Source organism: Mytilus californianus, unplaced genomic scaffold (assembly GCF_021869535.1).
Source record: "Mytilus californianus isolate M0D057914Y unplaced genomic scaffold, xbMytCali1.0.p SCAF_5, whole genome shotgun sequence".
Lineage (NCBI taxonomy): Eukaryota > Metazoa > Mollusca > Bivalvia > Mytilida > Mytilidae > Mytilus > Mytilus californianus.
Genome location: NW_026262701.1, coordinates 113674852 through 113695203, shown reverse-complemented (window position 1 = coordinate 113695203; position 20352 = coordinate 113674852). Strand labels below are relative to the sequence as shown.

Genomic DNA, 20352 nt, shown 5'->3' with positions numbered 1-20352 from the left:
TTATATATAGAGTTACACTGTTTTTATTAAGTTGTTTTAAACCAAATTCAGAGAGTTTTTCACACTTAAAATGCACCTAATGTTTGTTTTTGCAATACAAATCTCTACTTCGACAACTGCTTTTACACTTGTGTCATTTCTCAACTAAACTTGTGTCCATGTGATCGTGAACATTATGATAAAATTGAGAATGGAAATGGGGAGTGTGTCAAAGAGACAACAACCCGACCAAAGAGGCAAAAAACAGCCGAAGGCCACCAATGGGTCTTCAACACAGCTAGAAAATCCCGCACCCAGAGGAGGGCTTCAGCTGGCCCCTAAACAAAAATGTGTACTAGTTCAATGAAAATAGACGACACACTAAACTTCAAAACATATGATGAACTCTCAGATCTGTACTTAGTGTCTTTTTGTTGTTTGGATGTGCAAGTACCCCGCCACGTCCACTTGTATTTGTAGTATTTGTATTTTTATCCATCTGATGAGTTAAGCCTCTTTCAACTGATTTGTATAGTTCGTTCTTATGTTGTACTGTTACACCACTGTTCCAGGTTAGGGGAGGGTTGGGATCCCGCTAACATGTTTAACCCCGCCACATTCTGTATGTATGTGCCTGTCCCAAGTCAGGAGCCTGTAATTCAGTGGTTGTCGTTTGTTTATGTGTTACATATTTGTTATTCGTTCATTTTTTGTACATAAATTAGGCCGTTAGTTTTCTCGTTTGAATTGTTTTACATTGTCATTTCGGGGCCTTTTATAGCTGACTGTGCGGTATGGGCTTTGCTCATTGTTGAATGCCGTACGGTAACCTATAGTTGTTAATTTCTGTGTCATTTGGTCTCTTGTGGAGAGTTGTCTCATTAGCAATCATACCACATCTTCTTTTTTATATTAAATAAAAAAAAACATACAAGACTAACAAAGGCCAGAGGCTCCTGACTTGGGACAGGCGCAAAAATGCGGCGGGGTTAAACACGTTTTGTGAGATCTCAACCCTCCCCTATACCTCTAGCCAATGCAGAATAAACAAACCACAGCAATACGCACAGTAAAACTCAGTTAAAAAGAAGTCCGACTCCGATGTCAGAATAGGTAACAAAAGAAGCTAAGCAAAATGACAATGATACATGAATTAACAAAGGACTACTAGCAGTTACATGCCAGCTCCAGAACTCAATCAAACTGATTGAAAGATTATGTCTTCATCATATGATGTTTACTCGAGTGCTGGAAAACATATAGTTTAATTGGCTAGAATTTAAATTGTTTCCCTTATATCAATAGTTCACCAATTACTGCGGTTTGACTTGCGATTTCATATATTTGTTAGTTCTTTGTTAATGAAATTAGTGGCATAATTAACATGCACTAACACTGACCAATTTGTCATGTAAAGGTACATTGTAAAGTTGACAGTCTCGTTCTCTCTGGTTGTATATGTTCTTTGAGAAGTATCGCCATGTTTATCAACAGACACATTTTTTTAACATTGTAAAAGCTATTTGCAGATTGAATATATCTCACATGCATAGGAAATAAGATCAAATGTAATACCATCTAGCTTCACTGTTATCATTAAAGCTCCCACTCGTACAGTTCTATGAAATTGTATTCCTTTTTCAGTTTGATTTTTTTAATATTTATAGTATACGATAGTGTAAATGTGATTCCATGTTATCCTACTGACTACTGATATACTACTATCCATTGGTTATTAAGAGTCATATAAACAGGTTTGAAATCGAGCAACAGAGCTGTTACGACGCTAATTTGCAAGTCGTTGGAAAGCTCAACAGAGCAGTTACGACGTTAATACTCCAATCGTTGGAAAGCTTAACAGAGCTATTACGACGTTAATAACCCAATCGTTGGAAAGAGCAACAGAGCTGTTACGACTTTAATACTCCAATCGTTCGAAAGCTCTTTCACTAAAGTTCACAGAATACATTATACAACCAAGATAAGTCACTTTAAGCAAAGAAAATATGTATGAGTCAGATACAGTGAGAAACTCGTGAAAACTCTCATCGTTGACTTGTAACTACCCTCAACAGTCTTTCTGAAACTACACCGCTACCTTCTTTCACCAAACTCTTCCAAGCTTTGTAATAAGGTGAATCATGCCTATATCCAAGTTAAGAGGCAACTGTGCGTTCTTGGACTTGGATGTTTTAATGCTGTTCTGATGACTAATAGTAACTGCAAAATTTGGGATAGAGTATCTATTGACCATGTAATTTGGGATAGAGTATTTATTGACCATGTAATTTGGGATAGAGTATTTATTGAACATGTAATTAGGGATAGAGTATTTATTGACCATGTAATTTGGGATAGAGTATTTATTGACCATGTAATTTGTCTGATTTTACTATTTATATCGTAAATTTTGGTTAATAAATCGTGTTCCTTGATGTTTAAGACTTGAAAGTTTATATGACTCTACTTTTATTTAAGTTAATGATTGAGTACGGAGGTATTTGAAAGATCGTTTCTTTGCAAGCAGGATATAACTTTGTTAATGCTAATAAAAGTTTGAACAGCATCTATCAGTTTCTTTGGCTTTTCTTTATCATCTGAAAGACGATGTTCAGTGGCGGATCAGGGGGGGGGGGAGTTCCGGGGGTTGGAATCCCCTTTTTTGGACGATTAATGCATTTGAATGGGGACATATAGTTGGAACCCCCCCCCCCCCCTCCTTTTCATCCTGGGTTGGGAACCCCCTTTTAAAAATGACTGGATCCGCCCCTGATGTCAATTCCAAGCCTGGTGTATAAATTAAAGTCTAAGTGGCTAATTAGCCTATCTATGTTGCTGTGTAACAAATTAAATTCAAGGACGTTGTATCAAGGTCTCACTGGCGTATACCCCTATATATAATGCCTTTTTATCCATACACTAAAATAATTAAAACTTAAACATATTAGAAAGTCTCCTAAGCATACATAGTTCGTTAACAAAGAACAATATACTGTTAAAAAGTTGCGTTTTTCACGGCCACAATCATGTATTCTTTTTGCGACTGATTATTCATCTGGGCTGATATGCATTAAACCACTTAAGTTAAGATATCCAATCGTAGTACTAATTTATTATAGGACATATAGAAAAATCCGTCCGTTCGGTATTAATCTTAACTTAAATAGTTTTATGCATATCAGCCCAGAATTTTATTTAAAAAAAAAGTAAAAATCACACCGTATGCCGTTATGCTATGAATACAAATAATCGATAAACGGAAACAATTACTTGAGATATTTTCCGCTAGGTATGAAGGAATGTATTTGTAATATATTGTGAATTCTAACTTTTTCTTCCTTGAAATGGCGACACACACATACATAGGAAAGGTACAAGGTAGGGTAATTTTTACTGTTACGTTTTACCCACGTATACCGAAAGAAAGAACAACTAAAATTTATTTCCCTCTAAAGGTCACATTTATTTGAATTAGCTTTTTGATGTAACCCTTCTGATAAAAAATAAATTCCTGATTATGAACGTGCAGTTTCAATAAGAAAGCGGTAGTTTAAACTAGTTTCAAAGGCGCTTTGCCTTTAACTTTCATTGTATGAAAGTCTTTAAAAAGAGAGTACCCGTTAAAGTCAACTCTCCGTCTCGGAGTTCGTATTTTTATCCTGACATACAAATGTATAGCAAACCCTAAAGTATTATATCGACACAAATCAAATTGGATGTTTCATGAATTCGTACTGAACATTGTTATATACAGATGATGATGATGGATGGCTGCTTAACGTCCAGCGGGAAATTAATATGCATATTCAGGACGAGAACATGTTAATGTAATATGTATATTAACCCTGCTTTTTACTACACCAACACATTGAGCCAGATTTTTAACGTGCAAGTTCACAAGGTAACAGTCCGCAGGAAGACATGTCACCTTACCCGGACACATCATTCTGACTCCGAGCCGACCAGTCTTTGCTCTTACTCCTTAATGCCGCGTGCTTAAGCGGAGAAGCAGCAAATACCAATTTTAATGTCGTTGGTTTGACCCGGCCGGGGTTCGATCCCACGACCTCCCGTTCTCGATACCACGAGACCACCGAGGCGGTAAGTTATATACAAAATTATGATGTGCATAGACATTTTATATATGCATGATATGAAAGTCAAACGAATCAGAAATCTACCCTTCAAACACTCTCCTAGAGGTGAAGTGAGTATAGAAACTGGGGTCATTCGGTTAAACAACATAATATATTCAACTTACTATACCCACTGAAGAAGATTTATTATCACCAGACAGTCGAGCATGTTTTAAGAAATTGGGGGTCTCTCAAGGAGCAAGTTGTTAGAATACAATGATAAAAAGAAAATAGAAAAAAATATATATATGCAGTTATATCAACGAGACAGCAATCCCTCGAGTGAAAAAAATACACTTAAAGATCAATTAACATATGGCCTTCAACATATTGTATATACTATATTTCAAGCCCTCAATATAAAACTCTGCCATAAACACCAATTTCCACATGGGATCAAAAAAATATATTTTGATAAAAGATAACAATTGACGAGGCTCGTGAAGTTGTTAAAGCGTATTAACATATGGCGGAGTTAAAACATATATCAGCCTCTTCAATGAAATCACATTTAAAAAAATATACATGTAAAATAGTTATTGAAGTTAACAAATACGTTTGATATAAAAACTAAACATCGTTTTACCACTTGTTTGGCTCTTGCCTAAATTAGGATATTCAGAATAATAAAATGCGATTAGTATGTAATTTTACTTGTTGTAATGCAAGGAATGTTTTGCATTTCAGGAAGAACCCGAAGCAAAGAAGATTTGGAAAAAAAATTTTCCAGGTAAAAAAAATTAGGAAAAAACCAACACACAAATATTTAACGTCAACATTTTAGGTGTAACCCTCGGAACATAGTTAATTTTAAACATTAATTCATGAATTTCCTTCCCCTGTGTACTTTTGGTGATGACAAAGTCGAGAGTACAAACTAATTTGTTTGTACCTGACAGAAACAATTTGATTCCTTGCAGAGATTAAAAAAACTCAGTCAGAATTAACGGTATCGCATACATGTCAGTTTAGTCAAAGAGATCCAAATAACCTCCTTCGTCGAATGAACAATTTGTTAGATTATTGCTTCGCATCACGGTGCTATTAGTTTCATACGATATTCACGCCATTTTGAAATTATTACGTAACAAATATCGGTTCTCATTGAGGGAAAGATTCTATTGGCAAGAAAGAGATAGCGAATTGGGAACATGTCCCGGACAGGAGAAGATATTGAATACGGACAAAATTATAACAAGGGTATTCAAGATCCGTTCCGATACCCGATCAATGCATAATTTCGCCTTTACTTAATTGCTAATGCAACGTCCAGTCAAATTCATATTGATAAAACACATATAGAATTTATCCATATGCGTAAAAAATGAATGTTAAAAGTCCCACAACTCGAACGATAAACCATAGATTTTACAATTCCAAAGCGCGCCTATACAAAAAAAAGTGTAAAATAGGTTAAATTGATCCTATCATACTTGATCTAGTGCATGACATCCGTCAAGTTTCCTATAACAGTGGAATGACAAATCATAGATTTTCATAATCAAACGGTACCTCTGGAATGAAGCCACCAAAGAATTTTACAATCAAGAGGAAACTTCTTTCTATCAATCCTGATGTTCGTTTATTTTTTTATTTTTGATTAATTGTAGGAAGTTTTCATGGACATATTAAAGTTCCCATCTATGACGGGCTTATAATACCACACTTATGAGTATATGCACAAAATATTTCATACATAAACAATCACATAGACAACATCTTGCTTAAAAGTATGATACTACGAAGCACTCCAAAGGTTTTTAGAAAGCTAGAACTTGTCACAAGTTATATAATGTTACATTTTCCTTTCGCAATACTTTATTCGTGACCCTCCGAACGGAGCCAATTCCCTGTTAGGTCACATTTAGATATAATATTCATGATAATGCAACTGGAACTGTAACTCAAATAAAAGTATCCGAAAATAAAAAAAAAATCTAAGTAAATACTTTTGGTAAAAAATATAAAACTATCGTTTTCTCTACAGATTAAAAAAAGAAAACACAAAAACTATAGCTGAGATTGATCTATGATACTGCGGCTTATGGAAAGGTTCTTTTTAGGAAGAATGAAAAGAAGCTAGCATTATCCTATAACTTCACGTTCCGCTTTATAGATGATGTCCTCTCACTAAATATTTCAAAGTTTGGTGACTACGTTGAACGCATTTACCCATCGAACTTGATATAAAGGACACAACAGATACAGTGGCGGTGCTAGGCCATTTTTAAGTGTACGCCCGAACCTCGGCGGGGGCCTGTGGGTCCTCAGTGGGTCAAGGACAGAGGACTTCCTGGTTGGAGGTTCAAGGGGGGCAAAGCCCCCGGAAGCTCACGCGTTATCGAGAAAGAGATACCATATCTGTCATTAAAAAACTCATCAATAGCAACATAACTTAGAGTCCGATTTGTTTATTTTTATGTCTAATTTATTTATTGTCACTGTGTTAATTTAGAATCTAACGATCATTGGTTTAAAAGAAAAATTTCCAAACCAGTTACCGTAAAATTTGTTAAAATGGAGATGTAGGGTAAAACAATAAAACGACAAAAAAATCCAAAACTTAAGAGATAGTAAAAAAGCAAGTCTCCATTTCAATGTGGTCGTTCTATTAATTACTTTATCTTCATCTTAACTCTCGACATTTTATGCGCAAACTTTGGTAATGGACACATGCAATAATTGATTTTCATAGATCCATAGTGTAACATAAAAGTTCGTAAAGAGTTCCGTGGAAATCTTGTCTAACCTGGGATTGCTGATGTCAGTGTAAAAGTGTAATGTTGTTGACTGTAAAATGTGAATCAATTTATCAGTCATTACAGGATTTAAGAAAAAAAATCATTTTTTAAATGCCTTTTCTTTAACTTGAAGATTAGCTTATTTCCAAGTTTCATAAAAAAATCTTTGAAGGTTTACAAATTTATCATGTCAAAAAAAATAATCCTAGACCATCTGTTAATTGCAAAACAAATAAGTCAGTAAAATTCTGAAAAATGAAAAAAAAAAAAACATTTTTTTTGTGTAACAAACTTTAACCTCGGACTGTATCTACAAAACAACAGAGTCCTTTTATCAGAAAAATACGGAAACATTAAAAATATTTTTCATTATACTCTGGATAGTGAATTTTGATCATAAAAAAAAAACGTGTGAAGGTTTGACAAAGTTATTGATGTCTGAAAAAATGTAACCTTAGACTGTTTCTAAATATTATCGGTTAAAAAAAGCAAAGTCCATTTATCAGTAAAATAAAAAGAAATATCTTAAAAATCTTTCTCTGAATACTGTCATTAATTTGGTCATAAAAATTAAAGCTTCTGTCCAACTTCCGTAAAATTCCATGAAAGATTGACAAAGTTATTGATTTATTAAAAAAAAACTTCAGCCACAGACTGAACCTAAACGAACGCCGACGCCGACGGAATCTAGGATCCCTCTGTCTCGTTTTCGCCACATAAATATCGCAGGCTAGACTAATTAAAATTGCAAATCACACATCGTATCTAAGCAGATAATGAATTGTTTTAGACAATAGGAAACTGAGTAGAAATCACAGTAGATTCAGACTTTGACAGAAAATAAACAAATATATAATATGATACCATTTGATTAAAAAGTAAATTTTGTCACTTTTATCTTTAATTAAACGTCATTGAAGAAAGAATTACCAGATTCGTGTGCTTTAAACCAGTTCATTTAATTTATCTAGATTGAATTAATTTTTTCTCCTCAATTCGTGTGTAAGCCTGGTCGTTTTGACGTAATTGTAGCTACGCGCATGAGGTACAGTTAAGTCTGCTTCATATCTTGACTTACATTTAGAAATTGACAATAAGGGTCTGTTTGGAACAAAACTTCACAACAAAAAAGATGATTTCAGCTTCCCAATTGTGATCCATGTTTAACCCCGTCGCATTTTTGCGCCTGTCCCAAGTCAGGAGCCTCTGGCTTTTGTTAGTCTTGTATGTTTTTTTAATTTTAGTTCATTTATATGTTTTGTAGTTTAGTGTGACGTCCATTTTCACTGAACTAGTACACAATTTTATTTAGGGGCCAGCTGAGGACCACCTCCGGGTGCGGGATTTTCTCGCTGCGTTGAAGACCCATTGGTGGTCTTCGGTTGTTGTCTGCTCGTTGGTCGGGTTGTTGTCTCTTTGACATATTCCCCATTTCCATTCTCAATTTTATTTCCATTTCTACGTAGCATCATTCCAGCAGCGCCTGGATATGGAGAACTAGTATATATCTCCCAGTTGATACGATACGATACTCAAAAGTTTGCATTTCCGATCACAATTTCCTTGTTAGAGGATTGCTGCATACAAGGAAGCTATTGAACCAAGAGTTACTAGTGGTGAAGTTGAAATCATCCCTTCAAAAATTTTACGGACACCATAACGAGGTGGTTGACCGTAACGGTTATGGAATATCTGTTTCACAGAGGACGACGGACAATTTCATTGTCATAACTGCATACCTGTCCTCTTTTCATTGAATGTGACCTACCGAATTAGACTTATCACCGGGTTTGTACTTCATAATCAACAGGAAGGGTGCAACATGTGGAGCAGGACCTGCTTACCCTTCTTGAGCACCTGAGATCTCCCCCAGTTTTTTGGTTCGTGTTACTCAGTCTTTAGTTTTCTATGTTGTGTTTTGTGTACTGTTGTTTGTCTTCTCGTCGTTATTCGCTTTTTTGTCATAGCATTATCAGTTTGTTTTCGATTTAAGAGTTTGAATATGCCTTTGGTATCTTCCGCCTCTTCTTTTAACTTGTATATCATAAGTATGTTCACAGAAATTGTATCTCAACCATAACATTCTGGTCAGAGATTTTTATCTCTGTAGATCGACATTTTACTTGCACTATGGAAAGTAAATCACCACTAAGAAAAATAGGTCACAAATAGTATAGCTGCTGGCAGGTATGAATAAATAATATTAGCTTTTGATCAACATATTGCATATATTGTCACAAGTTTTCTGTGGAATTTATCAAGAAGAATGGAATTAATTCAATGGTCATTTTGATTGGTTAGTCTATTTTACTATTTTAAAGTTTCCAACAAAGTTTCCAACAAAAAGAAACATAAACCTGTCTTAATTGAATTTTTATTTTATCGATAATTGAAGGATCAAGTATAATCAAAGACAATAAGAGATTGGTTGAGGCATGATCAGTGAGATCAAAGCGCTAAAACAAACAAGTTCAGACAAATGGGTTTAGTTCGTTTGTTTGATCAGATATTCCACAGCTATAGGAACAAATTATACTGCAAAAAAAAAAAAAAAAGATCAGTTTCAAATCTCTCTAATGTTGCCGATATCATAATTGTGACATTTATATATTTCTATAATTCTAATGGTCTTATCTATAACTTTATAGATTGTCAAAAAGAATTAGAATTAAAGGGTAGGATTTCTGTTTTCAAAAAGTATATGATATAATTCATTTGTATATTTTTCAGCATTTTGAAATCAGCATCTGAGAAATTCAAACAATCGGTGTCTTCTCACCAACACGAATATGAATGTGACAAAAATTACAGAGGATTAGCCATTATAATCAGCAATGAATCCTTCAAAAGATCACAACCTCGCCCGTATTGTGACGATGAACTAAAAAGGATGCAAGAAACATTTGGAAAGCATCTTCGCTTTACAGTTGTAACCTTTAAGGATTTGACTGCACAACAGATTAATTGGGTTGTAGATATAGGTAAGACTTCTATGATCATTGAAAATTCTGAAACCAAAAGGTCCTTCAAATTAACAGCTCATCTATCCCTAATTCATTAAAATAGATTGTACATGTACTGATAACACCGTCTAAAGGTACTGCATATGCAATAGGTAACACGCTTCAAAATCTGCTGTATACGTTGTTTTCAGAGGAAATCGGACTGAAAAACAAAAATATCCAGTACACGATAGAAAAATAATGTTTTCAATAGTAACCGGGAACGCATTTCTATTATATTTGCCGAAGTGATAGCCGGTATAAGAAGATGATATGTGTATGACTCCTGGTTAAAAAGTGGTATGATCATCAGACAATTAGGATGAACGTCAATAATGTATCAATCTAATGTTCAATAAAAACCAAAACGACGTTATAATAATAGTCTATTGGTCAACCATTAGATGCATATATAAACAAACCCAGAGATTTTATACACAAAGTCATCAATTACAACCAAGAGTAATCATATGTCAAGTATGATCATCAGACAATTAGGATGAACGTCAATAATGTAGCAATCTAATGTTCAATAAAAACCAAAACGACGTAATAATAATAGTCTATTGGTCAACCATTAGATACATATATAAACAAACCCAGAGATTTTATACACAGTCATCAATTACAACCAAGAGTAATCATATGTCAAGTATGATCATCAGACAATTAGGATGAACGTCAATAATGTATCAATCTAATGTTCAATAAAAACCAAAACGACGTAATAATAATAGTCTATTGGTCAACCATTAGATGCATATATAAACAAACCCAGAGATTTTATACACAAAGTCATCAATTACAACCAAGAAAAATCATATGTCAAGTTTTTAATCGTCTGGGGTCTAAACAAAGTGCGGAAACTTATTTGCAACTACCACAAAGCTGCCATCAGCACATTTATTTTACAGACCAAAACATAAGTGAAGTCCTGAATGCCGAGAAATTATGAAAATCTCTGATAGTCTTCAAGATATACGTTGTAGCAAACAATAACCGCGTTCCTGTCAGACACATCAACATTTAGAGTATATTTCTTCAGTACTAAACCTTCTACTGTTTTCCAGTATGATTGAATGAAGATGTTGGTTGAACGTCAATGAGACGGAAACCCAAAGATATAAATCAGCCAAAGATCCTTAGGTCGTCATACGACTTTCATCAATTAACAAGTTCACAATAAGGTTCTAAATCATAAGCGCCATTACTAATATAGAATGTTTCAAATCACAAGCGCATACTGTAAAACAGATGTGTCTGCACTCTGTATGTTTTAAATCAGTAATAAGACTCATATGTTTCCGCTAACGCTATCTCTCTTAAAAATTGTTTTGTCATTTTTGAAAAGAGTCAGTCTAGTCTGTTTCCCATGTTTAAACTAGTCAAAACAATTTTGAAAAAAAGTATTTACCTTCCTACCGACCCTTCTTTTTACAACATGCTAGCGGAAACACAAGTATTATTATTGTAGAGCTAATCATCCATGATGATAGTGTACTGTACGATTTTAATCATCCAAATCTGTTCACAGCTCTCAGATTATTCCATTTGTATAAAAACTCAACAAACAATGATACTTTCAAAGATTCACAGTTTTATGTACGACGAAGTTGAATATAATTTATAATTCCCTAAATTTCTGCTAGAAAATAATCCTAAAGAAACAAAATGTATGCTTGTTTCATAGCCTGCGAACAGACACAATTCCATCGAAATTCAGATTGTTTTGCGTTTATTATTGGAAGCCATGGTAACGAAAACCCAAGACCTGTGAATTCCCTGCCGCCTACTAGAGTGTATTACAGAGACCATTGTTTATATGGGGTTGATGAAGATACGGTGACAACGAAAAGTATAATTGAAAAAGTCGCTGGAGTCGTGGAATTACAAGATAAGCCTAAGATGTTTTTTATTCAGGTTCGTAATTTTGAATGGTTAAAAATTGATAGAATGATATGGTATGGTAGTAACAAGTCTGCATGTAGAATCAACTTCTCCGCATTTGTGTGAATATATTCACTCGTTCCGTTAATTGATAACGTTTGATTTTGTCAGTTTTTATGAACTTCCTCCTGTTTATAATTTACCTTGGAATTACCTTTGGGTTTACCTTGGAGTTCTGTATTTTTGTTATACTTTTTTCCTCGTACCGATTTTTTGAGTTCAGCCAATTGCAAGTGATTTTTATAGCTTGTTTTTATGTTTTACTGTTACACCACTGTCCCAGGTTAGGGGGAGGGTTGAGCGCTCACAAACTTGGTTAACCATGGCACGTTCTATATGTGCCTTGTCCCAACTCTGGAGCTTGTATTTCAGGGGTTGTCATTGGTTCGTGTCTGTCATATGTGTTTTTTTGTAAATTTTTTTGGTTATAAATTCGGCCGTGAGTTTTATTGTCGGGGTGGGGGCTTTTATAGCAGACAATACGGTATGGGTTTTTCTCATTGTTGAGAAGGCCGTACGGTTGGCTATAATTGCTTACATTTACTTCATTTGAACTCTGGTTGATAGTTCCCATTGGCAATCATACCACATCTCTCTTTTTTATATACTTCTTACCATTATGTAACTTAATTTTTGTGTTGTCTTCTGTGTTAATTCATTAATGCGGATATCAAACCACAAAGTAAAGTTGTTTTTCGAATTACATAGGAGAGATGGTTGCATTAACCATTTACAATTACGTTGTAATGTTAGCTATTCATGGAGTCGTCAAACTAAAATTCACTTTGCATCAGAAATGAAGTCTTAAATTTAAATTATAATTTTATATCATATTGCTTTTTTTTCAAATGTTTTATTACCGGATAAAAATTTATGCTTCACAACTTTTACACATAAATACATCCTCAATGCGGAACTGTTTTTTGCAAACTATTGTTGTCTTCTGTGTTAATTCATTAATGCGGATATCAAACCACAAAGTAAAGTTGTTTTTCGAATTACATAGGAGAGATGGTTGCATTAACCATTTACAATTACGTTGTAATGTTAGCTATTCATGGAGTCGTCAAACTAAAATTCACTTTGCATCAGAAATGAAGTCTTAAATTTAAATTATAATTTTATATCATATTGCTTTTTTTTCAAATGTTTTATTACCGGATAAAAATTTATGCTTCACAACTTTTACACATAAATACATCCTCAATGCGGAACTGTTTTTTGCAAACTATTGTATCCCAAGACAATTGTCAAATTATGGGACCGCCTCGGTGGTCTCGTGGTAGCGTGTTCGCCTCGAGCGCAAAAGGTCGTGGGTTCAAACCAAAGACTTTAAAATTGGCATGTGCTGCTTCTCCGCTAAGCACGCGGCATTAAGGAGTAAGAGCAAAGACTGGTCGGCTCGGAGTGTGAATAATGTGTCTGGGTAAGGTGACATGTCTTTCTGCAGACTGTTACCTTGTGAACTAGCATGTTAAAAATTCGGCACAGCGTGTCGGTCTAGTACATTTTTTTGTACAAAGCAGGGGTTTTAGTAAACTAGTACACATTGTTGTTTACAGGCCAGCTGAAGCCCGCCTCCGGGTACTGGATTTTATCGCTGTGTTGAAGACCCATTGGTGGACTTGGGCTGTTTTCTGCTCTTTGGACGGGTTGTTGTCTCTTTGACACATTCCCCATTTCCGTTCTCAATTTTATTAACATTCATATTACATTAACATGTTCTCGTCCTGAATATGCATAGTAATTTGCAGCTGGATGTTAAGCAGCCATCCATCCATCCATCAGTCCTCAGTGGGTAAAGGACAGAGGACCTCCTGGTTGGAGGTTCGAGGGGGGCAAAGCCCCCGGAAGCTCACGCGTTATCGAGAAAGAGATACCATTTCTGTCATTAAAAACTCATCAATAGCAACATAACTTTTTTGTTTATTTTTATGTCTAATTTATTTATTGTCACTGTGTTAATTTAGAATCTAACGATCATTGGTTTAAGAGAAAAATGTCCAAACCAGTTACCGTAAAATATGTTAAAATGAAGATGTAGGGTAAAACAATAAAACGACAAAAAAACCAAAATTGAAGAGATAGTAAAAAAGCAAGTCTCCATTTCAATGTGGTCGTTCTATTAATTACTTTGACTTCATCTTAATTCTCGCATTTTTTTATGCGCAAACTGCGTTAATGGACACATGAAATAATTGATTTTCATAGATGCACAGTGTAACATAAAAATTCGCAGAGTTCCGTGGAACCCTGTGTCTCATCTGGGATTGCTGATATCAGTGTAAAAGTGTAATGTTGACTGTAAAATGTAAACCAATTTATCAGTCAAATACAGGATTTAAGAAAAAAAAAATTTTTCTTAGATGCTTTTTCTTTAACTTGAAGATTAGCCAATTTCCAAGTTTCATAAAAAATCGTTGAAGGTTTACAAATTTATCATGCCAAAAAAGTTAATCCCAGACCATCTGTTAATTGCAAAACAAATAAGTCAGTAAAATTCTGAAACAAACTTTAACCTCGGACTGTATCTACAAAACAACAGTGTCCTTTTATCAGTAAAATACGGAAACATTAAAAATATTTTTCATTATACTCTGGATAGTGACTTTTGATCATAAAAAAAAACGTGTGAATGTTTGACAAAGTTATTGATGTCTGAAAAAATGTAACCTTAGACAGTATCTAAATATTATCGGTTAAAGCTAAGTCCATTTATCAGTAAAATAAAAAGAAATATCTTAAATATTTTGCTCTGAATACTGTCATTAATTTGGCCATAAAAAGCTTTTGTCCAACTTCCATAAAATTCCATGAAAGTTTGACAAAGTTATTGATTTATTAAAAAAACTTCAGCCACAGACTGAACCTAAACGAACGCCGACGCCGACGAAATCTAGGATCGCTTTGTCTCGTTTTGGCGACATAAATATCGCAGGCTAGACTAAATTGCAAATCACACATCGTATCTCAGTAGATAATGAATTGTTTTAGACAATAGGAAACTGAGTAGAAATCACAATAGATTCAGACTTTGACAGAAAATAGACAAATATATAATATGAAACCATTTGATTAAAAAGTAAATTTTGTCACTTTTATCTTTAATTAAACGTCATTGAAGAAAGAATTACCAGACTCGTGTGCGTTAAACCAGTTCATTTAATTTATCTAGATTGAATTATGTTTTTCTCCTCAATTCATGTGTACGCCCGGGCGTTTTGACATATTTGTAGCAACGCGCATGTTTAAAATATACTATGAAAAGATAGATATTATAAAATGCTTATAGAAAATTAAAAGAAACTTTGCAGAGATGATGCCGCGCCTTTTGCATGAGTATAGTTCAGCAAACATTAGATTTAGCAAACAGAGATGTTGAAGTACAAATTGAAATAGTTGCGTTAACTTTGTAAGACTAATTCTATGCCACTGCCATAGTTATGATGTATTCCATAATGTAGGACATTTTTGTTCTACCTTTCAAAGTTCAAAAATTAATTAATTTAAAAAAAAATGAAAGTTCAAACATAGTCTTTTATGAGAATTTAAGAATCATTTGAATTATCTCCCCTATAATGCCAATGGAAAAATCAATCAAACAAATATTCTGTATTTGTAAAAATAGACGTTATAATAAGATAAAATCTCATAACTTTTCTTCATTTAAATTAAACATGCACAAGTGCATATAATTCCTGTCTTATTTGCTTTTTCATTAAAAGTCTGCTATTTCACGCCGTTTCGCTCTACAAGATAAAAAAAAATGTGTTTCTAGACCGTTTAACATGTGTGCTCTTTCAGTCCGTGCATTAATTGCTAGTAGCATGAAGTATGATTCTGCAATGGATTTGGCTAATAATTCTAATAATAAAACATTCAGTTTAATAAGCTGAACAGCTAGCTTTCCTTTGTAGGCATGTCGGTCAAAGATGATTCCGGACGAGGTCTGCAGTGAACATGGGCATGAAATTTTAGTTCTGAATATCGTAAAGAATTCTTTAAATCAAACAAACAAAACTACATCGTCAAATTCTCTGTCGTCGAGTGCAAGTAAACCTACCGACAATGATACGGTTGGAAACATGTCGAAAGACCAGGACACAGCGGAATTCAGTTTCAAAAAAGCGCTGAACATGACGAAAAAGATGTTTGGTTACAATAAAAATAAGCCAAAAGAGATCATACGTATTGTAGATCCACCGTGTGCAGATGATTGCCTCGTCGTTTATTCAACAGCTTCAGGTATTATTGTATCATTTATGTCAATAAGTATTAGATACAACTTGAGGGCGTTAGCCCGAATAGGTGTATCTAATTTACACCAAGATATTATTGTCAATGCAGAATGATAGTTTTCAATAATTTAGGAGGGGGTCTTTCAGCGATTTGATGGCATGTTATAGAAAAGCATGATAAATGCAGGGTATCCAATTTCATTTAACGACATCTTGGTTTAAATAAACAGATCTTTTAACCATTCGTTATCACAATATGTCCAGCATAACATCTAAACGATATGTATGGAACAAGTGTATGACGCAAGACATGTTGTTGTGAAGATTTTTATGACCAATATCCATCTTTATGTATTCAGACGGTGCTCAAATAAGTATTTCAATCATAGAACTGGTGAATATATTTCTTAAAGGTAAACATGGTAAATAAGTATTCGTTAACCTACATTTGTACATCTGCCACAAATTATTCAAGAAGTTGTTCAATAGGCACGAATGTTAGACTCATTCACAAAAAATCTTAAGAGAGAAAAAATACTCGAAAGTCATTAACCATGTTAACATTTCAGTATGTTATTTTTTTTAACAACGAACTCCTTGCCTTTTGTTAGGTTTTTATCGCGTTGTGATTGGACCCAGCAGACGACCAAACATCTAACTTCAACGTGAAACGTAAAATATTCAACAGACAAACAAAATGATGTACAAAGGATGTATAAATACATTAATAAAAACATCGAGGGAATTCGAATATATAACAGTTACATATATCATATCTTAAATATTTAGGTGTTTCAATTGATTTTCTTTCTTTTTTCTGCAGAGAAAAATTCTTTTGGAAGAGAACGCGTTGGTGGATGGATGTTATATTCTTTAAACGCAGCAATAACGAAACAAATAAAAATTATAGAGTGTAGTAAGATAAACTGCATAGATATAACATGTGTTTTAAACGATATGACTCATTACGTTTCAAAGTACTTTGAGACCAAGAGTTCCGATTCAACGCATCCTAACGGAATGGAGGGGAGAAAAGTTCCAGTTGTTTTTGAACACTGTTTTACAAAAGAAATGTATTTCTATTTGTAACCGTGTACGTTTTGTAGAATTGCAACATTTACGCCTTTCTAATTTACCGCAGCAAAAACACAGAAAGGGTTGCCTTAATTTGATATCATCATCTTCAGTCACATTTAAATGAACGTTTACAGTAAAATTGAGAATGGAACATTTATTTCATTTTTGTATTAAATTTAGCTATCATATTTTGGCAACAAAATTACAGAACAATGTAATTTAAGAGATAAGATCTCGATATGGCCTTTATTTCTGGAAAAAAAATCAAATTAGGATTCAATGTCCATTATCATATTGAATCACAGTCATTACAATGACTAAACTTTAAACTTCTATATCATTTGGTCTCTGGTGAAGAGTTGTTTCGCTGGTAATCATACCACATCTTCTTATTTTACTATTTACGTATCCGCATTCTTTTTTATGACGTAAAAATAAGCTTAAACTTAACTTTCTACCAACTTCAATGAAAAGGGCCATTTTCATTGGTGTTTTAGGACTTTGGACATATTGTGCAAACATATATTTTAACATTATGTTCCTTAGAAAAAAATAATAACCTAATTGACCTCAGTATTTAGTTTGGCGATCCCTATGCCATTATGTATCTAAGGCCAATATAGGACCAAAATCCAAAATATTTGTTAGTCTTCATCATAATTTCTATATTGGAATTGTATTTATAAGAAAATAAAAAATAAAAAAAAATGGACGAATAACTCAAATATGGATGGGTTGCGGAGATAGCATTTGAGAATGGTCTAAGCTGAATATTTATACGTATGAAAATTTGAAATAAAAATATGAGGGAAAATCTTTTTCAACTCCATAATGTAATGTGTACAACCTCAATAGGTTTGCAAACTCTCTGTGAAGTTTCAAAGATCTTGATTCAAAACAAAAAGTGTTACCTTCTTTTGATTTGCTGAAAAATCACTAAATTCACGATTTTGCCAAAATGGGAAAAAAATTATTCAAAAATAATAACATAATAGCAGGTGGACTACTTCAATATGGGTACCATCATTCTGTAAATTTTCAGAGATCTGGATTGAAAAAAATGTAGAAGGAGTGGATTACACGAAATTGGTACTGTCTTTTGTAAATTGTGCTCAAAATGACAAAGTTCCTTACTCTGGAAAATAGAAAAAAAAAATCCGCAAATAATTCCATTATAGCAGCTGCATACACTCAACATATATGTGCCATTATTCTGTGACGTTTTTGTAATTTTTTCAATAAAAAAAGGACTAATTAATACTTTAGCTTGAGAGAACCTGATGTATTTATTAGTTTTAATTGGCTTTGAACTAACTTTCATTAACTACGAGTACTCTTGTTTCGGTGTTTTTGTCTATTGTTTTTATGTTAGTTGTTTTTGTGCCTCGTACCGATCTTTTGTGTTGAGCCAAATGCAGCTGATTTTTACAGTTTGTTCTTATGTTGTACTGTAACGCCGCTGTCCCAGGTTAGGGTGAGGGTTTAGCGCTCACAAACATGTTAAACCCCGCCACATTCTTTATGATCCTGTCCCAAGTCAGGAGTCTGTAGTTTAGTGTTTGTCTGTCATATTTGTTTTTTTTTGTAAATTGCTTTGTTATGAATTAGTCCGTTAGTTTTCTCAATTGAATTGTTTATACTGTATTGGTTTTTTCTCATTGTTGAAGGCCGTACGGTTGCCTATAATTGCCTACATCCACTTCATTTGAACTTTTGTGGTTAATTGTCTCATTGGCAATCATATCACTTCTCCTAATTTTTGGTTTCTTACTCTGGAAATATGTGAAAAAATCCATAAAACAATTCCATAATAGCAGGTGCACAACTTCCACATGACATTGTGTGCAATCTTTCTGTGACGTTTCAGGTATCTTGGTTGCCTAATGAAGGAGTAATTGGCTACACAAATGAGGTATATATCAATCTCATCCGAATAACAGACATTCAAACAACAAGAAGTAGCCTGCAAATAGTCAAAATAGCCAAACTTGGTACAGGAACAACAAGTGAACATGGTGATGTCGAACTTGTTTAAATGCGCACAAATCTCCCCTCTGCTTTCCTGAACCATATGTCGTAAACTTAAAGAACACAATAAAAAAAACCTGCACAATACGGTTGCCAACATGGTGACCCATTACTTCAACAAGAAAATGTAAATCACTGCTGCTTAAAAGTATAACAAAAATACCGAACTCCAACGCAAATTCAAAAAGCGGAATTCCACAAAAACTCAATCTCATTAAAATTCATATCTACATCAACTCGTGCTCGTATATATAAGAAGATAACGAAATCGGAGATCTATATTTAAATTAGATTGATAAAAACTGACAAAATCAAACGCTATCAATCAACGGAACAGGTGAAAAACAACTGTCATATTCCTTCTTGGTACAGACATTTCCCGAAGAAAATTAATGGTGGGTTAATCCTTGAATGGAGGCCTTTTTTGATTTTCAAGCAGCACAAACATTGTCAAAGTAACAACACTTCTTAAGGATCTTCTGAAAAATATATCTGGCAAATTAGGTTCCAATCACTAAAGATGTACTAGAGAAAATTATCTTTGAAAATTCGACAATTGGACTCCTTTTTCACTCCATGAAGCCCTAATGAAAGTAACAACACTTGGTAATTTATAAGTATCTTCAAGGAAATATTGCTGTATGATTGGTTTTATAATTCATTTCACTTCATCTGATCTTTAAAAATAAGAAAAAATTCTCCATGTAATGTTGAACTCCGCTGTTGGCCATTTTGAAATTCCCATCGGCACCAAAGAAACACTAATTTGAGATGGACCTTAATTCACAGTGTAATACATCTGTGAAGTTTCGTTTCAATTTCTTGATACTACAACAACACTCGGAATGACACGGAACATCACTGTCATGATTTGTTCCATTCTGTTCTGTGGTTTTCTCATGACACGGGACATCACTGTCATGATTGGTTTCATTCTGTTCTGTGGTGTTCTCATGACACGGAACATCACTGTCATGAATTGTTTCATTCTGTTCTGTGGTTTTCTCATAACACGGAACAAAACTGTCATGATTTTTTTCATTTTGTTCTGTGGTTTTTTCATGACACGTAACATCACTGTCATTATTTTTTTCATTATGTTGTGGTTTTCTCATGACACGGAACATCACTGTCAGGATTTGTTTCTTTTTCTGTGGTTCTCCCAAGGCGGAGGGGTTTTAAGTAAATATTCTTTAATTTTTAA

General features: G+C 33.9%; 1 protein-coding gene across 1 annotated transcript; it reads left to right on the top strand.

The window, feature by feature from the left end:
* The first annotated feature begins 3209 nt into the window (after positions 1-3209).
* Positions 3210-18401, top strand: LOC127700688 (uncharacterized). The gene is made up of 6 exons (XM_052204286.1): positions 3210-3357; positions 4803-4845; positions 9587-9837; positions 11549-11778; positions 15723-16050; positions 16867-18401. Exons 1-6 carry the CDS (start codon positions 3324-3326, stop codon positions 17130-17132), a joined length of 1152 nt encoding a protein of 383 aa, XP_052060246.1. The 5' UTR covers positions 3210-3323; the 3' UTR covers positions 17133-18401.
* The last annotated feature ends 1951 nt before the right edge of the window (positions 18402-20352 follow it).

Excerpts from the sequence above, each read along its gene's own strand:
- LOC127700688 (XM_052204286.1), top strand. The coding sequence starts at position 3,324 with ATGGCGACACACACATACATAGGAAAGGTACAAG. Across the intron at positions 3,358-4,802 it reads ATACATAGGAAAGGTACAAG|GAAGAACCCGAAGCAAAGAA; the intron begins GTAGGGTAATTT and ends TTTGCATTTCAG. Across the intron at positions 16,051-16,866 it reads CGTTTATTCAACAGCTTCAG|AGAAAAATTCTTTTGGAAGA; the intron begins GTATTATTGTAT and ends TTTTTTCTGCAG.